The sequence below is a fragment of the Diceros bicornis genome, chromosome 21 (genome assembly GCF_020826845.1).
Source record: "Diceros bicornis minor isolate mBicDic1 chromosome 21, mDicBic1.mat.cur, whole genome shotgun sequence".
Classification (NCBI taxonomy): Eukaryota; Metazoa; Chordata; class Mammalia; order Perissodactyla; family Rhinocerotidae; genus Diceros; species Diceros bicornis.
This window is the reverse complement of record NC_080760.1, coordinates 56914985-56936884: the sequence shown is the minus strand read 5'-3', so window position 1 is coordinate 56936884 and position 21900 is coordinate 56914985. Positions and strand designations below refer to the sequence as shown.

General features: G+C 62.5%; 2 protein-coding genes across 3 annotated transcripts; both read left to right on the top strand.

Moving 5' to 3' along the window:
• The first annotated feature begins 318 nt into the window (after positions 1-318).
• On the top strand, positions 319-3423 carry SCRT1 (scratch family transcriptional repressor 1). The gene is made up of 2 exons (XM_058565279.1): positions 319-433; positions 2477-3423. Exons 1-2 carry the CDS (start codon positions 319-321, stop codon positions 3421-3423), a joined length of 1062 nt encoding a protein of 353 aa, XP_058421262.1.
• A 5698-nt stretch (positions 3424-9121) lies between these two features.
• Positions 9122-21874, top strand: DGAT1 (diacylglycerol O-acyltransferase 1). Of its 2 annotated transcripts, none has more exons than XM_058565171.1 (17): positions 9122-9442; positions 14400-14487; positions 17406-17446; positions 17530-17615; positions 17699-17751; positions 17970-18075; positions 18216-18332; positions 18433-18507; positions 18603-18706; positions 18799-18837; positions 18908-18949; positions 19030-19074; positions 19154-19266; positions 19346-19411; positions 19509-19596; positions 19679-19684; positions 19851-21874. In XM_058565171.1, exons 1-17 carry the CDS (start codon positions 9258-9260, stop codon positions 20004-20006), a joined length of 1410 nt encoding a protein of 469 aa, XP_058421154.1. In that variant the 5' UTR covers positions 9122-9257; the 3' UTR covers positions 20007-21874. The 2 variants fall into 2 exon arrangements, with proteins under 2 accessions (XP_058421154.1, XP_058421153.1); XM_058565170.1 differs by having other exon boundaries at positions 9207-9442; positions 19679-19741.
• The last annotated feature ends 26 nt before the right edge of the window (positions 21875-21900 follow it).

Genomic DNA, 21900 nt, shown 5'->3' with positions numbered 1-21900 from the left:
GAAGAGAAGAGAAGAGAAGAGACGAGACGAGAAGAGGAGACGAGAAGAGAAGAGAAGAGAAGAGAGGAGAGGAGAGGAGAGGAGAAGGAAGGAGAAGGAAGGAGAAGAGGAGGGATCCTGAGAAGCAGAGGAGGAAACGCAGGGCAGGCAGACAGGCAGGAGGAGAGAAGACGGCGCTCGAGCGGCAGCATCCGAAGGCCAGAGTGGGGACCCGTGCTGCCTCCACCGCTCCTCGGATGGTGACCGGGCCCCGCCGCGGCCGCAGCCCCCCCGCGCCCCGGCTCCGCAGGCCTGCAGCGCCGGAGCCCCGCAGGAATCATGCCCAGGTCCTTCCTGGTCAAGAAGGTCAAACTTGACACGTTCTCCTCGGCAGACCTCGAGAGCTCCTACGGGCGCGCCCGCAGCGACCTCGGCGTGCGACTGCATGAGACAGGTGCGAGCTGGGCTGAGGCTGGGGTGGTGGCAAGGGGCCCAGGACAATGCTGGAAGGGGTGGAGAGGAAGAGTGTCGGGATGGAGGGGGCAAGGGCCCCAGGAAATAGACTGGAGGGAACCAGACCAGCAGGAGTCAGTGGCTGGAGCCGACTGTGGAGGGAGATGGAGATGGGGGGTGGAGAGAGGAGACTGCAGAGGCAGGCCAGAACAGGGCCAAGGCTGGGCAGGGAGAGTATCAATGCAGGAGAGAGGGTGGGAGGAGTCAGGAACAGGAGGTGCCTGAAGGTCCACACTGACCCACACATGATGGGACAGACACAGCCACATGGACAACTGCTGACATGACAGGACCTAGCCATGCATACAGACCCACACCTAGAAACCCGGGCCTGCCTCAGTACCCTCATTTTTTCTTTGGCTACACCCCCCCAGGACCCCCTGCTAGGGCCAGCAGAGGAGTACTGTGAGCTCCAGGGAGTAGGCAGGGGTCCAGTGGGGTCCACCCTCCTGTCAGGGCAAAGGTACCAGCAGAGGCAGCAGCAGTGTCTTCCCTGAAGCCAGGGTCAGGGAGAAGCATGTGGGCAGGTGGGCTGTGGGCAGGGGAGGTCCAAAGTGCTGGAGGCTGGGGAGGCTCTTTGTCCAAGGGTGTCCAAGTTCAAGGACAACTGTTAGCATGCAGGCAAAGGGGCTGGGAGTGCCAGTGTGGGTTGGCAGAACAGGTATGACCTGCAGGAGCGTGTGTGTGTGCCTGTGTGTGCCCATGTGACTGCATGTAGCCATGTGACTGTGTGCACTGTGTGTGACCCTGTGTGAGTGTGTGCCTGCCTGTGTGCCACTACATGGGACCATGTGACTCTCAGGCCACTGTGCACCCATGTGACTGGCCACCCTAGCTGAGAGTTTGTCCAGGGTGGCTGCATGTGTGACCCTACATGAATAGGTGGTGTGTGCCAGGATCAGCATGCGGCCCACTCTGTGAGGGGATTCCATGGTTGAGGGCGGCTGGGAGACTGGGTATAACCCTGAAGAAACCAGAGCCTGCATGGTGTGGAGTGTGCACTTGTGACTTTGAGGTTGTGAGATCCATCTTTCGTCTTGAGAACAACTGCGTTATCAGCATGAATGATGCTGCCTGCCTGCAGTTTGTCCCTGTGAAGGTGTCCCCAGGTGGATGCCCTGGTACTCTCTCCAACGCAGCGTCTCCCTGGTAGCCTATCCTGGGGCTTGGGAAGGCTGCCACAAAGGGTTAGGGCCTGGAGGAAGAGGGCAAATGTGGAACAAGGTAGGATGCAAGGGTGCAGGATGACTGAAGGGAGGGGGGGAAAAGCAGAGTGGATGGAGGGAGATAGGGCTGGAGTGGGAAGGGGGTCAAGTCCAGTGAGGAGTGGGAGACCTGAAAGATGAGAGAGAGGTGCTAGTGAGGGCTAGAGGGGCTGCTGGAGTTAGATGTCTCCAGGGCTTGTTGGGGGACCTAGAGGACCAGAGAGGGGCAGCATCAGGCTGGGTGCGGGTTCTGAGGGCCCAGGGGAAGAGCCAGTGGGAACCCTGAGAGGCAAGAATGACAGGGTCCCTGGGCGGCCAGTCCTGGCTTTGTGCGCTGCGGGTCTGCAGTGTGTTGCATAATCAGGGAAAACTGCTGAAGTGGGGAGAACCCGAGGGTGGGGGAGGGGGAAGTAAGGGGAGGGGGAGAGGGAGGAGGGAGGAGGGCGAGGGAAGCGTCGCCCCTCCCCCCTGACCTTGAGGCTCCGTGGAATGGGGGGCAGCCGCGCCCGAAGATGTGCCTCTTTTCCCCCCTGCGAGGGTGGGGCGGGCGGGCGGTGGGGCGGAGCCTGGCCGGGCCCTGTCTCATCTCTTCTCTGTTCTCTTCCCCTCCCTGCCTTCTCCATCCTCCCTGCCCCGCGGTCCCTCGGCCCTTCTCCTTTGTCCTTACCCCCTTCTTTCCTTCCCGGACCCCGGTGTCTCCTGCTGTCCGCTCGTGTGTGTCTCACCCGCTGCCCGGTTCCCCTCCCGCTGTCTGCCCGTCTGTCCGCCTTGGCCCTCAGGATACCTCAACGATTACACGGGGCCCGCTTCCGTCTACGATGGCGACGCCGAGGCGGCCTTGCTCAAAGGGCCGTCCCCGGAGCCCATGTACGCTGCAGCCGTGCGGGGAGAGCTGGGCCCGGCGGCCGCGGGCTCGGCGCCGCCGCCCACCCCGCGGCCGGAGCTGGCCACGGCCGCGGGCGGCTACATCAACGGCGACGCGGCTGTCAGCGAGGGCTACGCGGCTGACGCCTTCTTCATCACCGACGGGCGCTCGCGTCGTAAGGCCACCAACGCCAACGCCGCCGCCGCCCCCTCCACGGCCTCTGCAGCGGCCCCCGACAGCGACGGCGGAGGCGGGGCCGGGGCGGGCGCGCGCGGTGCAGGGTCGGGAGCCAGGGGCCGGGGCGGCGCGCGCTCGGGGGCGGGCACCGAGGCGCGCGCGGGGACCGGGTCCGGCGGCGCAGGGGGCCGGCACGCGTGCGGCGAGTGCGGCAAAACGTACGCCACATCGTCGAACCTGAGCCGCCATAAGCAGACTCACCGCAGCCTGGACAGTCAGCTGGCGAGGCGCTGCCCGACGTGCGGCAAGGTGTACGTGTCCATGCCGGCCATGGCCATGCACCTGCTCACGCACGACCTGCGCCACAAGTGCGGCGTGTGCGGCAAGGCCTTCTCGAGGCCCTGGCTCCTGCAGGGCCACATGCGCTCCCACACCGGCGAGAAGCCCTTCGGCTGCGCGCACTGCGGCAAGGCCTTCGCCGACCGATCCAACCTGCGCGCACACATGCAGACGCACTCGGCCTTCAAGCACTTCCAGTGCAAGCGCTGCAAGAAGAGCTTCGCGCTCAAGTCCTATCTCAACAAGCACTACGAGTCGGCCTGCTTCAAGGGCGGCGCCGGAGGCGGCGGCCCCGCGGCCCCGGCGCCCGCCGCGCCGCCGCAGCTCAGCCCTGTGCAGGCCTAGGGCGGCGGTTCCTCCGCCAGCCGGGTCGGCTCTCAGCAATATGGGCCACCAGGGAAGTCTCCGCCGGCGCCCGGGCGGAGGGGCGGGAGGGCGGGCCCCTCCTCACAGCAATAGGGGGAGGGGGCCCGGCTCCGCCCCGCCTGCCAGGGGCCTTGCCGGCCCCTTCAAGCAATAGGGTCCCGAGGGGAGACCCATCCCGAGCCCCCTTCCTTCCCCTCCAGGGTGCCCCAGGCTTTTTCCCAGCAATAGGGTCGAGGAGACCCGGAACCGAACCTCATCTCCGAGTAAGGTCTCTGAAGACGGGGGTGGGGTGAGGTAGGGAGCGCCTCCCTCCTCCCCCTTCTGTGCCCCTGGATCGCGTCTCAGAGACTCAGGTCTTCCCCACCCCTTCCCAAGCCTTCCAGGGCCAGGCCCGTGGCCTAGACGTCCAGGGAGCCAGCCCCTCCCCGGCAGCAGACTGGAGGAGGAGCAGGAGGGAGGAGGCCTGCAGAAGCGTCCCTACTCCTCAGTCTTCGCTGAAGCCCGGGAGTGTTAGACGCGTTGGGGATCGGGGAGGGGGCGGATGGCGGCACCCCTCTCCCTTGGGTTCCTTCTGGGGCCTCAGTCCGAGCCGCTCTCCTACCCTCGCCTCGCATCCTCTGCCAAATCCGAATTCTTCCGGCCCAGCTTCCCAGGCTCTGTCCTCCATAACGAATAATAATGACGCATATCGAATCGCATGGACTTATCCGACCTCCTCAGACCCCGCTCCTGCCCTGCCCCGGGGCCCCCTCCCTCGTACCCGGGCATTCGGTGTTGGAGGACGGATTCCTGGGGCCCGGCAGGCAGGCCTGGGCACGGCCCTCTATACAGCTCTCCGTATTCGCTTTGCGGGTAAAGCCCCTTGGGGGGATTGCGGATGCGTCGGGTTTCTTTCTTTTTGTATTTGTACGTTTTATTTATGAACGATTGCACTCGGGTCAGGGAAGGGCCGCTCAGGCCCCCATCCTCCCCGCCGACGCCCGGGGCCTGGGAATCCAGGATCACTTTCCCCGCCCCTGAACCCCGCCCCCGCCTGGGCCCCGCCTCCTTGGAGCCTCAGGCCCCGCCTCTCAGACGCCGGCCCCTCCCTCGAGCCCCAGCCCCGCCCCCACTCTGTTGCCAACTTTCGCCCGTCTATGCCAAAGCCTCGGCGGCGACCCCGCCCCAAGGGCCCGCTCCATTGGCCGCCGCCTTTGTGACGTCACTGCATGCAGCCCCAACCCTCCTCCCGTCCCTTCCCGGGGCTGCCCGCTCCCTCTCCCTCTTAGTTAGTCCGATGCCGACTATAGAGCAATAATGCGCACTGCATGCGAAGCTGCCGCCGCCTCTAGAGTTACTGAGAATCAGGTATCCCCTTGCCCTGTCCTCCTCATAGGCCCCTAGATCAGGGACGCTGTGCGTGGCCGGACGCGCAGACTTTCTTCCCCCTTCTCCTCCCTACCCCACCACGGCAGAGCCCGGCGGGTGTAATGGTTCCAGGGGCAGGGGCGAGGTGGTTGCCCCCAAGACCCCTCCTTCAGTCGTCCATCACCCACCGACCGTTCATTGGGCACCTACTACGTGCCAGGCCTGCTGCTGAGTATGCCAGGGACACAGTGACCTGTGGGGGAGGGGGTGGTGCATGTTCGTGACGGGCCTGGCCGGCTTTGCTGGGCCAGGGACCACGGACAAAGATGCAGAGAGAGGCCGGGTCCCTAGGCCCAACCGTGTACCCCTCACTCCTCCTCACCCCCGCCGGGGTCCAATGCTGGGTGTAGCCAGGCTCTACCTTTGACTGGGCTTGGCCTTCTCAGCTCAGGAGTCACAGACCCAGGGCACCAAGGCCCAGTGCCACCCATACCGACTCCCAGTCCTTCCATCCCCTGGCTACCGCAGCTCTGCAGTGTTAGGCCAGAGTCCCAGGCCAGACACAAAGGTGCACTCTGGAGTGTATGACCTGGCCAGCCCCATCCCCATGGGCACGAAGCCCACTGGTGCCCAGCTGCACCCACAGGGTGGACTGAGGGCCCAGCACAGCAGGGCCCCCATGCAAAACCCCCTACACCTCAGCTTGGGGCCCACACAGCTTCCAAGCTGGGGCCAGCCTGCCCAGCCAGGCATACCCGCATGCACACGCACACACAGGCGCCCCCCTATCCCCCTACATGTCTACCTACCTAAGGAGAAGGGCCATGGGCTGGCTAGGGTCTTCCCTTCTCCCCACACCCCACCGCCGTGGAAAGCCATGGGCCCCCTCCTGCCCCCATAACTAAGCAGCACAATAACCGACTTAGCGAATTCAGGTAGAAGAACGATTAGGTAGCACCTATTTTGTACTGACTCTACGAGTAGGGCCCGAGATGCGGGGGCCCTCGGGTGGGGGCTGTGGCCGCCGGCCTGCCCTGCCCCCACCCCGCCTGCGCCCCGCCGCCTTGTACACACTCCCACCCGGAACAGGCCGGGATTTTTACTCGGGCCGCGCCCCTCTTCCGCCCCCGTTTGGGGCTGGGCCGGCCGGACAGACGGACGGACGGACAGACCTACTTCCTAAGCACAATAGCACCAGCTCCCCGGAGCGCCGCACCTCCACGAGGAGAATAAATGCCACTCTTGATAGAACTTGGAGTGTCGGGCTGATGTATCCAGGGCTGGGCCCGCGCTGCAGGGGGCGCTGGTGACATCTGGGGGGCATCTTCCGGGTCCTGTCGCACTCTAGAGGCAGGGCGGGTGCAGGCCCAGCGCTGGGAGTGGCAGCCTGCCCACGCATCCCTGGGGTCACGTCGCTGCTTTTCGCTAGCATTTGCCTGTGTCCCCTTTTGCAAGAGGGCTGTCCTCTTCCACCCAGGAGGGCCGGCTTGGCAGACCAAGCCTCAGGAGCACCCCCCCGAAGGCAAAGCAGTTGGCATTTCTCCTGGGACAGGTGAATCTTCTCTGTGCCAGGAATTGGGGGAGCTAAGGGACTCCAAGCTGAAGTCAGGCCCAACCCAGGACTGATCTAGAATGTCCAGCACCTCACCCTGGATCCGGACCTACTGGGGCTGTGGGGAGCCTTGCATGCTCCGGCCCCGCCTCCCAGCCATAGGCCCCGCCTCTCCCAGAGGCCCCGCCCCCCTACGGTACTGAGGCTCTTCCTTATTGGTGTGCTCACAGCCCGTGCCTTCCCATTGGCTCGCAGCCTTGCTCTCCTCGCTCTCAACGCCAGTGCCGGAACCTTGGCTCGCCACCACCTCACCCCCGGCCGGACCGGTCCTCTCTGCTAGTCCCCGCTCCACTCTAGTCGCCTCACTCCTGCTGCTACTTGCCAGCTGACGGCTTGGAGTTGGGACGTGGACATAGGCAGCCGCCTCCAACACGACCCTTCACTCTTCATTGGCTACTGGGCTCAGCCTCTCCAGGCCTACTGGTAGCCTGAGCCGTCAATCTTCTCCTCTGCCCATCGGCGTGCCAGGCTGGGCCGGCCCTCTAGTTCTTCGCTCTGTATTGGACTACAGCACGGCCAGAAGGCGCGCAGCCGCACGTGGGCGCCCCTGCGGGGCTTCCCGCACCGCCTTGGAGAGAGGGTGAGGAGGGCGTGGCAGCACCCGTACGTTCGGGGCTCCGGAGGGGACCCTCTCTTTCGTCCGCCCTTCCTGGGGATCAGTTCTCAGAAAGGCCTAGCTCGGTCTGGCAGATGAACAGACGAACGTTCTGGGAGACTGGATAGAAGACGGGGCTGGTCCAGACCCAAGAGGCCGGGCTGCGTTGGCACACGGGAGGGGCTCTCCCGCCCAGTCAGGGCGGCCCTTTCAGCAGGCTGCTCGAAGACACCTGCCAGGTAGGGACGCCAGGCTGGCATCAGCCCCAGATGGCCCCATGGCAGCAAGAACCTGGGGCCCAGGTGCCATCGTGGAGGTGGTGGAGCAGGGGTGAGCCCGGCAGAAAGGCAGTGGCCAGTCCATAGGAGAAGACACTGACCTTAGGCTGAATCTCTTGGTTTATTTGCTTCCAGAGAGGCGCTCTTCTGGGTCCTGCTCAGCTAATGGGTTCTGCTGCTAGAGGTGTTTCTTGGGTAAACCAGGCCTGAGCCCCCGGTGAACGCTTGCACCCTGAGATCCAGGACGCTCATACTCCATGCCCTGTGCAAGAATCGTGTCAATCGAAAGTGTGACTTGGACTTGCCTGCCTGCGAGTCACACCCTGCGGTTGTTACGGTGGATTAGTTGCTTCATTTAACGACTGGGAGATTGCAAAGACTGTGCAATGCTCTGGGTCCCCACGATCTGGCACCTCAGGCTCGCCACGCCCTTGCAAAACTGGCCCAGACTGGGGAGGCCCTGCAAGTCTGTGGAGGTGGGCAGAAGGGGGGCTGGGTGGAGGGTGCCAGCTGGAACGTGGCTACTGCGGGGGAGCCTGCACCTTCGCCCTACCCCTGCTGGGCCCTGTAGGGGAAGAGTTGGCTGCCCTGGGAGTTTGCGGGCAAGGCAGGTGTCTCGGAGATGCAGGATGGGGCCTTTCTCCTGCTCCATCCTCAGGCCTGGTGCTTGTCTGAACAGCCTGTTAACTTGTAAAGCCTCAAAAGGAGTTTATTCGAGAGTAGCCAAAAGAATTGCAATTCGGGATATGCACATGCTATTTCAACCACAGACAAATCCGGAAAACAAAGGAGGGGAGCTGCCTTTCTGGAGAAAGAGGGGGAGTAGGGAACGGCTGTTCTAAATGAGAGGAAGGGCTGTTCTAAATGGGAGTCTACCGGGGAAAGTAGCAGTTCAGGGCGGCACGGCTTCTCATTGGCTGGGCTGTTGCCGGCTGGGGAGGGAAATCTTCCTTCATAGTAAAGTAGTTGTACTTCCTGTCCGAGATGCAGGCTCCTCTCTTCCTGGTTGGTGTAATTGACGATGTGTGATGGGGGTGAGAGCTCCCTCTACAGGCCTTCCCGACTCAGTTTAGTTAAGGTTTTCTTTTTTTTTTTTTTTATAATTTTATTTATTTATTTATTTTCCCCCCAAAGCCCCAGTAGATAGTTGTATGTCATAGCTGCACATCCTTCTAGTTGCTGTATGTGGGACGCGGCCTCAGCGTGGCCAGAGAAGCGGTGCGTCGGTGCGCACCCGGGATCTGAACCCGGGTTGCCAGCAGCACAGCGCGTGCGCCTAACCGCTAAGCCACGGGGCCAGCCCAGTTAAGGTTTCTTTTAATTTCCGCAAACCTAAGCCGAAGAAAAACAGGCGCCTGCGGTGGTAACCAGAGGGCTCGCGGAGCAACTGTGCCGAGAGATGCGCGCTCGGGCACCAACGCACTGGGTGGTGTGCGAGGCCAGCCCCCACGGACAGGGCCCCGCCAGCCGTGCGCGGCAGCTACTGTAACCGACGAGCCGTTTCATAAATAACCCACATCCCACATTCCTGCGCCTGGGATGAGGAATGACGAAACCCTGTGTTTAGAGAGTGAGACAAGGGCCAGGCAAGCGATCAGGGGAGGAGCGCAACTGCTAGGAAGTCGGGAGTGTTCCGTGGAGAGGCCGAGGCCCGCGGACAGCGTTGTCCGCCACCGGCTGCATGCCACCGTGCTTCCTTCGGCGCGGGGCGACTACGACTCCCAGGGTGCCCCGCGGTCCCTCTCGCCCGCGTCGACCACGACTCCCAGGGTGCCCCGCGCACCGCGACCGCGGGCCAGTTAGCAGCTTCCGGAGCGACGCAATCGGGATTCGTGGCCGACTCGGCGGGCGCGCGGGCTACGGCGGCCGGTAGGGGGCGGCGGCGGCCGTTGGCCAAGGGTCCTGAGGCGGGGCCGCGGGCCTCGGGCTCTGAGAGCCCGGCGGGCCGCGACTCGGCCGCGGTAGCGTGCGGGCTGAGGCCATGGGCGACCGCGGCAGCGCAGGCGGCTCCCGGCGCCGGAGGACAGGGTCGCGGCCCTTGAGCCAGGGCGGCGGCGGGCCCGCGGCTGCAGAAGAGGAGGTGAGGGACGTGGGCGCCGGGGGGGACGCCCCGGACAAGGACAAGGACGGAGACGCCGACGTGGGCAGCGGCCACTGGAATCTGAGGTAGCGGTGCGCCCGACTCCTAACCTCTGACCCTTGACCCGGGCCCCCGCGACCCTCCCCGGTCTCCCGGGCGTGGCCGCAGCAGCGCGGGCTCCGGGTCCAAGAGCCTGGCCCCAGGACCTCGCGTGGACAAGTGTGTTCCCTGGGTCCCCGCGGGGAAAGTGAGGCTTAGGGGTGGAGGGTAGCCTGCCAAGGTCACCCAGGTGGGGGCGCAGAGGGGGGCCGGCAGCAGCCCAGCTTCCAGACACCCCCGACCCCCGACCCCCGCCCTGCAGGTCCTCCAGTGGATCCTGAGGCTCTTTCCCTGGGTGAGCCAGGAGCCTGGCCTCTAGGCGGGCTGGTTCCAGCCATGCACAAGTGTCTCCTGTCTGGAAGGAGATGGATGAGATCGGGAGGTTTGTCCCTCCTGATGAAGGGAGGGGAGTCTCTCCCGAGGACTATGAGGGGTGCCTTGGGGGTAGGGAAGGGTCCCAGAGGAGGATGGGCCAGCTGATGAGGGGGCCCGCAGGAGACTGGACTGTCTGAGGACAGGGGCATGGGACAGTGTGAGAGGCTTTCTGGTTCCTGCAGACTCTTTCAGAGGGGTCTTTACAGGGGTCCCTTCCCTTCCTGGCTCATTCATCCCTCACCCAGTGCTTGGCTGGCCTGGGGTCCTGCTTAACAAATGCCGCTGTAGGGAGAGTTGGGTCCTGTGTTGGGACTCACACCCTGGTTGGAGTATAGGAGAGAGGTTTGAAGTAGGCACACCCACAGGTGGGTGCTCCCCTTAGCTGAAGGACTGACAGGAAGGAGTGGGGAGAGCAAGCCGTGGCTGATGGGGAGGACCTGGCCCCCCTGGGCGTTGGCTCCCTCCTCCAAGCTGGCTCCAAGCGATGTCTTTACCACCCTCCAGCTACCCGCTCCCCTTCTGGCCTTCACCCTGGCCCAGGGGCTCTTGAGCACTCTGGCTTTGGGAGCAGCTTCAGAGCTAAAGGTTATCAAGGGAAGTGGGCAATTGGTCAGTTGGTTGGCAAGGATTTGCTCTCTCAGTAAACAAGAACTGAGGCTTTCTTCACCAAGCGCTGTGGGGAGGGGGCGGGTGAGGGCAGCTGGGGTACAGGTACTGCAGGACTGTCCCTGCTCTTGGGGTACTCACAGTCCACCTGGGAGATAAGGTAATCTCAGCACCGAGCAAAGGTCAGGCACGGAGTTTGGAGTTCATGAAGGAGTTGGTGCAGGCGCCATAAGGGAGGAGAGTGGTTCTGCTGAGAAGGATGCTTGTTTCCTGTGGGCCTGGGTGGTGCTGAGGGAGGCTGCAAAGGACAGGAGGGTCCTAGAGTCTCCTCTGCTAACTCCCCAAGATACCCTCTCCAGGAGGCAAGAGCATGGCTAGCATGATCTCCATCTTGAGGGGGTGGGAACCAGGGTCCTTTGTGTGAGATAGGAAGTGCTGGCTTTAGGCCAAGCTGCCACCCGGGGATGGACAGTCACTTTCCTGCTTTGTGTGGGCCAGATGTCCAGAAGTCTCTCCTGTGCTCCTGCTAGTTTGGCCCAGTGAGTGGGAGCCCTGTCTGCCCATTCTCGAGGTCTGGACCCCTGGGAAGAGGAGCAGTAGATGGCAGGGATGGGCCTGCCCACGGCTGGAGGGGAAGCTAGCTATCACCGTCCCCTCCTGGTCTCCAGGATATGCAGACTGTGTGTGTTTGTCCCTCAAACCCAGATGCCACAGGGTTTGGGGTCCCCTGGGGCTGCCCCCTCCTTGTCATCTCTCCACCTACTTCCCTTCCCCACTGTTTGTGGCCTTTCCTCCCCGTTCCTCCTGCTACCCCTTCCTACACTTCCTGCTCACCTTGGCCTGGGCAGGTTGGTCAGGCTCTGGCTCTAGGTGTGAGCTCGTTTCTTCCGGACTGTGGCAAGGTGTAGCTGTGGGGCAGGAAGGAGAGGGCACCCCTTTCTGCTCTTGCCTGTGGTTCACTCCTTTCAGGTGCTCCACATACCCCCTCATGCCTGGGACGCCTGGGTGCCCTCCAGCCGTCGGTTCATGGGCACTCCAGGTGGGACCTTCTGGTTGCGGGGCTTCCCCAGGGTGTTGTCCCTGTGGTGTCCTCTGTCTCTCCCTCTCTAGCAGGGCCTGAGGATGTGGGGAGCTCACTCAACCACCTTGCCTCCCAGGGCTCGGCCCAGAGGCTGGGTGTGCCGAGGACGGGGGCAGCTGGGAGATGTGCTGGCACTCTGCCCTCTCCTTGCTCTGCTTGGCCCTGGAGCTGGACCACGTGGTCCACACTTGGGGGCTGTGCTTCTGGGCGAGCTTCGAACCTTGGCAAGCCTCGGTTTCCCTGTGTGCCCGCCTCCCAGTGCTGATGTGAGGGTTGAGGTGATACATGCGATAAGTTAAAATGGCCCTGCTAGCTGGGTGGGCCTGGGGAGCCGATGTGGGACTGCTGCAGGGCACAGAGGTGTGAGCGGCCCCTGCAGTAAGGGAGAGGGTGACAGACAGCTCTGGGCATGGTGACCAGATCTTGCCTCCATCTGCCCTCTGGTCCACTGCTGCTGACTACACTGTCAAGGCTGGAACTTTATAGGTGTTGGTGGACGGTGAGCTTCCTCCCCTGGGTCAGGGCCTCTGACCCGTGGGTGAAGGGGGCTGCCTGGGGTTGGGGGTCTTCAGGAGGCTTGTGGGGAGGGACATGAGAAGTGGGTGTGGATGGGTTGGGGAAGACCTTGGAAACCTGACAGCAGGGATCTGAACGAGCTTTTATAACGTCATTTTGGTGTCAGATTTGGAAAACGACGCTCTTTCTCCACTCCTGTTTTCATCGTAGAGATTACCACAAATAAAGCTAGCCTGGTCTTCTTGGTGGCCCAAAGAGGGCAGGGGTCACACTGTTGTGAAACAGTCCTCTGGGTGCGCTGAGCCAGGCGTCACAAGTGCAGACAGCAGTTGCCAAGTTGTGGTACGAGGCAGCTTTGGGATGGTTCCAGTGAAAGCAAATGGGCTGAAACTTGGTGGAGGGGGCTGGGGAGGCCCAGTCCAGCAGACTGACCCAGAGACTGTCCTCTCTGGAGAGTTGGACCTTGGACCCCTGCTCGCCTTGCGGAGAGGCACGTGCAGAGACTCAGGGAGAAGAGGGCCTTGGGAGGAGATCACAGCCTCACTGCAAGGCCAGGACAGACCTGGAAGGTGGACACAAGGAGGCCAGGCCTGCGACAGGGAGAGGCAGGTGGGCCACGTGCGGTGCAGACCTTGGTCTTGGGAGACAGAGGTCAGACCTGTCGGCAGTGCCCTGGCTATAGTGCTGAGCAGCATCCCTGACTCCTCACCTCCTGGGTGGGGCCGTCCGAGTGCTGACCCCAACAGTAGCCAGGCTTGCCCCTGAGATGGGGCCAGCCCTGCGAGGGCATCTGATGGGGCCCGCTTTCCTCACCCAGGTGTCTCAAGAGGCGGAGGTGTGTGTCAGCAGGAGGGTAGGGAGGCCCTGGCCTCACCTCTTACAAAACTGGAGGCCTTGCTCAATGCTGTGTAGGGTTTCCTGAGGCAGGGCTGCAGCCTGTGAGTGAGTTGGGGGCCGGGTCTGGGCCTTACCCCAGCCATGCTGTGGCTACTCCTCCACCTTTGTGTTACTCTGAGGATCAGGCAGGGACACGAGGGTCCGCTTATGTGTCCCCCACCCCAGCACTGGGTGGGAGCTTTCACGGGTGGGCACTGAAGGTGCCTCTGCCTGCTTCTGCTGGAGACCTTCCTGCCATCAGGTGCCCAGCCCCTGAGGGAGCTTCTTTGGGCCCCCTCAGCCCAGGCAGGAACACAGCACTTACCCTGTGGTTGAATGGGGACAGGCTATCATTTCTCAAAAACAACTGGAGGGGCCGGCCTGGTGGCGCAAGCGGTTAAGTGCACGTGCTCCGCTGTGGCGTCCCGGGGATCGCCGGTTCAGATCCCGGGCGCGCACCGACGCACTGCTTGGCAAGCCATGCTGTGCTGGTGTCTCACGATCCCGGGCGCGCACCTACGCACTGCTTGGCAGGCCATGCTGTGGCAGCGTCTCATGTAAAGTGGAGGAGGATGGGCACGGATGTTAGCCCAGGGCCAGTCTTCCTCAGCACAAAAAGAGGAGGATTGGCAGATGTTAGCACAGGGCTGATCTTCCTCACCAAAAAAAAAAAAAAAAAAAACCAAAAAAACAAACAACTGGAGACCACACACGCAGTTGGGGGTCAGGCCCCTGCCCCCAGGAAGGCGCACGTCAGGCCATGTGCTCAGCTGGCCCTGGGCCTGAGGCCCTGTGCCCACTCCGACCTTCGTGGGCCAAGTGTGGGGAGGAGGTGGTTTGAGGTGGGGGCCCCTTGGCTTGCTGGGTGGTGGGATGGGCTGACTGAGCAAGGCAGATTCGCCCCTTGACCCACCTCTGTCCAGCATTGCCGAGTGGGCCCATAGATCCCTGGGGTGGACTCCTGTGAGCCCATCACGGCTCCATAGCCAGTGTGCGTGGCGGCAGCCAGAAGCCTCTGGGAGCGAGGCCAGGCTCCTGGCCTGGGTGCTCCAGCCCCACCTAGCCCTGGCCTGGGCAGGGCCGGCTGTGCTTTCTCCTATCTGTGGCCTGCCCCCCTGCCCACTGTCTGGAGGAGCAGGCCTGAGGGTGGTCCTGAGAAGTTGGCCCTGCCTGGCCCCTCTCTGACTGTAAATGGGTAGTAGGATGATGTATGGGCAGAAGAGAGGGTTGGGATGGGATACGGGTCACGGCTGCTGGACCAGGATGGACTAGAGTTGCTCAGAGTGAGGGGCTGGGGCCTGCCCTGGGCCCTGAGGCTGGCTCCTGAGGAGCTGGGCTTGGCTGCATTCTCAGGTATCTGCCAGGGCCCTGACTTGCCCATGGACTTGGAGGCATGGGCCTGTTTTTAGCCCTGCCTGGGGGGCTGGGGTGGGGCCAGCCCTGCTCTGTTGGTGCCTGGTCACGAGGATGCCTGTCTCTTGCCCTGCCAGGTGCCACCGCCTCCAGGATTCTTTGTTCAGCTCTGATAGTGGCTTCAGCAACTACCGTGGCATCTTGAATTGGTGTGTGGTGATGCTGGTGAGTAGGATGGTGTCTGGGAGCAGGTGTCCCTGTGGCGAGGTAGGGTTCAGCCCGAGGTTGGCTTTTGCCTGGGCACAGGCTCTGTCCCCTGGGGGAGAGGGCCCGGAGCTCGTGTGGCTAGGTGTGTGGGACACAGGGCTGGTGGAGAATGAGTTGTGGTGGTGGTCTCTGCAGCAGCCACATACTGGGGCTCTTGTGGGCTACACACTTGATGCTTGTCCCTGTTGAATCCAAGGAGAGGCCTGCAGAGGGTAGTGTGGGAGGCCTTTGTGCTGTGACCTGTGCCTAAGGAACACGGGAGTCTCCCCAGTGGCTTTGCTGAGCGGGTGTGGGAGAACAGAGAGAAGGAGTGGACAGGCTGGGTGGCTGGCCCTGGGTTGGTAGGCCATGGGGCTGTGGATGGGGTGCTCTGTGGGCACAGGGCCTCCTTGGCAGCATGTGTGAGTGGTCTTGGGGGACCAAGAAGAGTTACCTCTGCTATACCCGAATGGCCCTTGTGGGCGTGGAGCCCTGGGCAGGCCCTGCCTGAGGGGAGCAGGGGTCAGAAGATGGCTCTTGGGCTCAGCCTGGCAGCCCCAGGCCATGGCTCTGCAGGCACCCGGCTCCTCTCCCTCAGCCTTGGTCGTAGGCACCCCTCAGCAAGGTGATTAGATGGAGCCCCTGCCTCCACCTGACCTTGTAGCTTGGCTGAGACCCCTGTTTCTGGCTCCTGGTACCTGCTGGCACCTTGTGGGGGTGGGGCCAGCAGCCTTGGTTAGAAGCAGCTGGAGTCCAGGACTCAAAGGGGCAGGCTGTGGGGTGGGGCAAGGGAAAGGGCCTGACTGGGCCTTGCTGATGTGGTCCGAGGGCTTTGACCCTTGCCTAGACGCATCTGTGGGTGCGGTTCCTGTGGCTACCCATGTGTAAGGGGCCCCAGACACGCCTACACACTCCCTGCCTGTGGTCGGTCCCAGGAAGCTCCCCAGGGAGGTGCAAGGAGACACACAGCCTGGTCAGTAAAAAGCTGGGTGGGCCGGCCCCGTGGCTTAGCAGTTAAGTGCGTGCGCTCCGCTACTGGCGGCCGAGGTTCCGATCCTGGGTGCGCACTGACGCACCGCTGGTCCAGCCATACTGAGGCGGCGTCCCACATAACAGCAACTAGAAGGATGTGCAACTATGACATACAGCTATCTACTGGGGCCTTGGGGAGAAAAAGGGAAAAAAAAGGAGGAGGATTGGCAATAGATGTTAGCTTAGGGCCGGTCTTTTTTTATTTTTTTTTTTAATTTTTATTTTTTTTTAACTTTTTAATTAATTAATTTATTTAATTTTTATTAATTTTTTTTTTGTGAGGAAGATCAGCCCTGAGCTAACATCCTTGCTAATCCTCCTCTTTTTGCTGAGGAAGACCAGCTCTGAGCTAACATCTATTGCCAATCCTCCTCCTTTTTTCCCCCCAAAGTCCCAGTAGATAGTTGTATGTCATAGTTGCGCATCCTTCTAGTTGCTGTATGTGGGACGCGGCCTCAGCATGGCTGGACAAGCGGTGCATCAGTGTGCCCCCGGGGTCCAAACCCGGGCCGTCAGTAGCGGAGCTCGCACTTAACTGCTAAGCCACGGGGCCGGCCCAGGGCCAGTCTTCCTCACCAAAGAGAGGAGGATTGGCATGGATGTTAGCTCAGGGCTGATCTTCCTCACACACAAAAAAAAGCTCGCTGGGCAAGCGGACAGTGGGCCAGACACCAGCCCAGCCTCCAGATGGTGTGTCCTTGGTCTCTAGAGGCCATTCCTGGCTCAGCCTGGGTTTGTAAAGAGGCAGCAGTGCTGAGTGAGCCCCCCAGCAGCCTAAGCAGTACTGTCTGTTCTTCTGCAACTCACTGGGCCTGACTGGCCCTTTGGCGCAGCCCCAAAGCCTTTCCCCTGCTTCTGGTGCTTCCGCCACCCCTCCCTGCAGGAGACGTGCATCCCGTGCTCGGGGCTGCCGGCTGTGTTCCTTCTGTGGTCTGGACGTTGAGATGGGCACTGCCCATTAGCAGCTCCGGCTCCTGCCTGCTGTGGGCTCTCAGGACAGGCCACGTGTGTCCTGGCAGGAGGCTGGTGGGTCAGGCTTGCGCATGGGGGAGGGCAAGGATCAGGGCCCCTGCATCTCTCAGCTTGTCACCGCCTCACGAAGGCTTCTGTGACCACCCAGGTAAGGGACCCCACCAGAGTCCCCTTGCAGCGTCATTTTCCACAGAACCTACTACGAACCGCGCGCAGAGGCTGACTCGGGGCACTCAGCAGAGTCTGTGCCCCATGGGATAGAGGTGGAGGTCCCTGTCCTGCAGAGGGAAGCCAGGCACCCAGCCCCAGGCTAGAGCCAGCAGCCCCTTTTGATGGAGGCTCTGTCCTTGGAAGCTGTTTGGGGGCCAAGAGCCTGTGCCTGGAGAGCTGCAGGATCAGCTGAGGCGGGGCAGGGGTGTGAGTACTGGGTGACCCAGCCCCTCAAGACTTTGGCCACCTTTTCTTCCCACCATCCCCCAGAGTTTGGACCCTGGGCGCAGGTGGGAAGCTTCCTCAGGCAGGTTTGGGCTTTGGGGTTATCACTCTGGACTTCGGGCCCTCACCAGCTCAGCAGGATGGCCAAGGGCTGCTGGGCAGTGGGTCTTTTTCTGCTGCTGCAGACATAGGCATCTGGCAGGTGCCTGGTGTGGGGGTTGGCTCCCTGTCTCCTTGGAGTGAGGGGGCAATGCTGAGGGACCTCCTATCCCTGCACTGGTGCGGGGTGAGAAGGGTGGTGAGTCTCGGAGCTTGGTGTGGAGGTCAGAAAGGCTGGGCCTACAGGACTGAAGCTGCCGCCTCGACCCAGGGCTTCTGCCCCGACAGGTCCTAGGAGGAGCTGGGGTGGGTGCCCCGTGGCCAAGGCTGATGGGCTGTGCCCCTTTTCTCTCTTGCAGATCTTGAGCAATGCACGGTTATTTTTAGAGAACCTCATCAAGTGAGTGTCTTCACCAGGGCCCTGAGGCCCCGCCCCACCTGCTCAGGCTCCCCCATAGGTGCTCATTCACCTTCCATCCCCAGGTATGGCATCCTGGTGGACCCCATCCAGGTGGTGTCTCTGTTCCTGAAAAACCCCTACAGCTGGCCCGCCCTGTGCCTGGTTATTGGTGAGTTGGGTGCAGAGGAGACCCTTGGGTGGCGACAGGGTTGACGGGGCCCTGAATCTGCCCTCTGGCACTTCTGTCCCCAGTGGCCAACGTCTTTGCCGTGGCTGCATTCCAGGTGGAGAAGCGCCTGGCAGTGGTAAGCAGTGCCCTCATGCCCCATGCCTGGCCCAGAGGTCTGTTCTCCTCACCAGGCCCGGGCTTAGGGCAGGGCGCCAGCCATCCACTGTTTCAGGCTATGTATGGCTTTCTTGGGAGGGGGTCTCACCCCAGGCCTGGTGGCCCTTCCCCAGGGAGACCCTTTGCCCAGAGAGTGGGGTCCCTGGCTGAGTGCCCTGCTCCCCCAACCCACTGCAGGGTGTGCTGACGGAGCAGACAGGGCTGCTTCTGCATGTGGTCAACCTGGCCACCCTTCTCTGCTTCCCGGCGGCCGTGGCCTTCCTGCTGGAGTCCATCACTCCAGGTGCACCCCCCTATCCCACCGCTGCCCCAGCCTGTCTTGTGGGCTCGCAGGAGAGACCCAGGCCACGGGCTGCCCCTGTGGCCGTGGCTCTCCTGTGGGCAGTGTGGGAGGGCTGTGGCCTGAGCCTGCCTCTCCTGCAGTGGGCTCCATGCTGGCTCTGATGGTGTACACCATCCTCTTCCTCAAGCTTTTCTCTTACCGGGACGTCAACCTGTGGTGCCGAGAGCACAGGGCTGCAAGGGCCAAGGCCAAGGCTGGTAAGGGGCTGCCTGGGGCTGGGGCCACCGAGCCTGCCCTGTCTGCCATGGGGCCAGGCCTGGGCAGTGGCATGGCCTCACTCTCCCCTCCCGTTTGTAGCTTCTGCAGGTAAGAAGGCCAACGGGGGAGCTGCCCAGCGCACCGTGAGCTACCCGGACAACCTGACCTACCGTGGTGAGGACCGTGCAGAGGGCTTAGTGCCAAAAGGCAGTGGGGGGACAGTGGGGGCCAGGCCTCTGCCGGTGCAAGCCCCACCCCTCCCATTCCAGATCTGTACTACTTCCTCTTTGCCCCTACTCTGTGTTATGAGCTCAACTTTCCCCGCTCCCCCCGCATCCGAAAGCGCTTCTTGCTGCGGCGGCTCTTTGAGATGGTGAGGCTGGAGGCTGAGGGGGCAGCAAGGGGCTGGGGGGCTGCCAGGCACTGGGGGGGCCTCAGCCTGTTACCCTCTGATTTCTCCCCCAGCTGTTCTTCATCCAGCTCCAGGTGGGGCTGATCCAGCAGGTACGTGGACTGGGCTGGGGTGAGGGGGCTCAGTGTAGCCAAGGAGCTGACGCTGTCCCCTCCTTTGCAGTGGATGGTCCCTACCATCCAGAACTCCATGAAGCCCTTCAAGGTGAGCGGTCAGGCTTTCCTGTAATGGGGGAGTGGGGGTGGGGCACAGCCAAGGGAGCCAGGTGAGCCGTCTCTCTGCAGGATATGGACTACTCACGCATCATTGAGCGCCTCCTGAAGCTGGCGGTGAGCAGCCTGGGCAGGTGGGGAGGGGCATGAGAGGGCAGGGGGGTGTTCTGGAACTTGGCCTCCGGCTCCCCCACAGGTCCCCAACCACCTCATCTGGCTCATCTTCTTCTATTGGCTCTTCCACTCCTGCCTGAACGCCGTGGCTGAGCTGATGCAGTTTGGAGACCGGGAGTTCTATCGGGACTGGTGGTGGGTGGCCTTGGGTGTGGGCTGGGGGCTAGGGTGGGTCACGGTGCAATCTGATCACCTGCTGTCTCCTGACCCCCAGGAACTCTGAGTCCGTCACCTACTTCTGGCAGAACTGGAATATCCCTGTGCACAAGTGGTGTATCAGGTGGGCACGGGTGTGAGTGTGTGTGTGGTGTGTGGGGGGCAGGCAGCTTTGTGTTTGTGGACCTGGGCGCCTGTTGCATGGCCTCTTCCCTCCACAGACACTTCTACAAGCCCATGCTCCGACGGGGCAGCAGCAAGTGGGTAGCCAGGACCGGGGTGTTCCTAGCCTCGGCCTTCTTCCACGAGGTCAGTGCTCTGTGGGCGCGTCCTGCTTCATCCTGGGGTGGGTGTGGCCCTCAAGATGGCTGACGCTCCTCTCCCACCCCAGTACCTGGTGAGCATCCCCCTGCGCATGTTCCGCCTATGGGCCTTCACAGGCATGATGGCTCAGGTGAGCATCCCCCACGTGGCCTCCTCACCTGCCCTCTTCCCCATGCCCCGGGGAGCAGGCAGCCCTGTGGTCACTGTAGCCAACTGACCTTGGTCTCCTGTGTCCCCAGATCCCACTGGCCTGGATCGTGAGCCGCTTCTTCCGGGGCAACTATGGCAATGCAGCCGTGTGGCTGACACTCATCATCGGGCAGCCAGTGGCCGTGCTCATGTACGTCCATGACTACTACGTGCTCAACCACGAGGCCACGACAGCGGGGGCATGAGCTACTCTGGGGCCAGCCCTCTTCACTGCCACCTTGCCTTGTCTGCCTCACTGTCCATGGCCAGAGCCTGCCGCCGCCTGTGTACTGGGGAGAGGGCCTGGCTGCCCATGCCTCCTCCTGGGACCCAGGAGGCCTCTCTGCCCCTATGGGGTTCCCTCTTGCTCCCTCAGGGATGGCAGATGGGGCATAGGCCAGTGCCAGCGCCCTGGGAATCCATGCTGATCCTGCCCAAGGGTCTGAGGGTGTCAATAAAGTGCTGTCCAGAGTGACCTCCCTCAGCATGCTGGGGGCACAGGGCTGGTGGGAGGTGATGGCCCACACCACATGGGGTCCCCTAGGGTGTGGGGGCAGCTGCTTCCGGGGGGCTAGGAGAAAGGGCCTCTTCCCCCAGGCTGCACTGTGGTGCTCTTGGGAGGGGAATCTGGGTCCCACGGCCTTCCCCGATGCCCATGCCCCATGCCCTGCTGGGGTGCTGTGCCCTGGGAAAGGCTGCCCAGCTACAGTTGGGCAGGGCATGGCCAGGAGGGGGAGGCAGTGCCCTCAGTAGTGGCATGAGGCGAGGCATGGGTTGGGGGTGAGGTGTGGGGAGTTGGAGGGAGGCATTGGCAGTCAGGCAGACCCCTTGCCCCATGCCATGGCTGACAACCCTCACTGCCTAGAAGGGCTCGGCTGTCAGACTTCCTGTTAAGTCACTGCTGGTTAATCCTATGTGGGGGGCAGGGGCTTTGAAGAGGATGCCTAAGGACCTAGATCAGCAGACCTGGGCAGGGGTTGGAGGCCAGGGCATGAAAGCTGGTCAAGGATCAGGACCAACTGGTAGAACCAGCTAAGGCTCCATGCGCTGGTGGGCAGAGGCTCTATAACAGGGCTGCAGAGGTCATGGGGGCAGAGTCCATGGGCTCCTGGGGAGCTGGGGCAGCCAGATGCTAGGGTGTTCAACTGGCAACTGGCACAGGGCCTTGGGGTGGAGGTTCTGTGCCCCTTGGATGAGGGGGGCAGCCTGGCCCAATCCTTGCCCGGGATCTCCCTCTCACTGGCCATGGGTGCCTGCCTGAGTGTCAGCGGTCTGCACCTCCTGGGTGCCCCTAGCCTGAGACCTGCCCCTCCCTGGGGCCCAGGAGGATACCCCAGCTCCCTGGGGCTAGAGCCTGCCTGCCCTGCTCAGCCTCTAGCCCTTTTGCATCCTCAATTCTGGCACTTGGCTGGGCAGTCCACACAGTGCAGCCTGAGTGTAGCCCTCAGGACACCTTGCTCCCAGACCCTGCTACCTGCTAAGCCTGACAGGGAAGTGGGGGGCAACCCTGGGCCCCCATTCCCACCTCATCCAAGGTGGGTCAGGTCTCTGGACTGAAAACCCCGAGGCTGTGCCAGGCCAGAGTGTGCCCCGACACAGCCGTAGCCCAAGGTGGGTGTCTGAGAAGGTGCCTGGGTGGTGGTCTCAGAGCTGTGCTGCCACTGCACAGACCAAAAGCTGCTCAACCCCAACTCCTCACCTCCTCTAGGCCATGGTGGTGGTGGTGGTGGGGGCTACCTGGGGGTGCCTTTGGACCCCAGGGTGGAGGCAGTGTCTCCTTGGCCCCTGCCTCCTGGGCAGACACCAGCACGGGCTCTGCTGAGGTTGGTGAGTAGTGGGTGAAATGGGGGCAAGAGCATCAGGCGGCTGCTTTGGCCTGGCTCCTCCTTCCCATACTGCGTTTCCCCTGCCCCTCGTCTGGAAGAGCTCAGCAGCCAGACCCAGAAGGCAGGGCGCACTCCCACCACCTTCCCTTCTTCAGCTAGACCCCATGGCGCTGAGCCCCTCCCTTACCCCAAAGACAGTCCAGTGCCTTATGAAGGCAGAGTGGAGGTGGCTCTGCCAGGAAGATGCACCTGGTCCCCTAGTGGGAAGATTTTA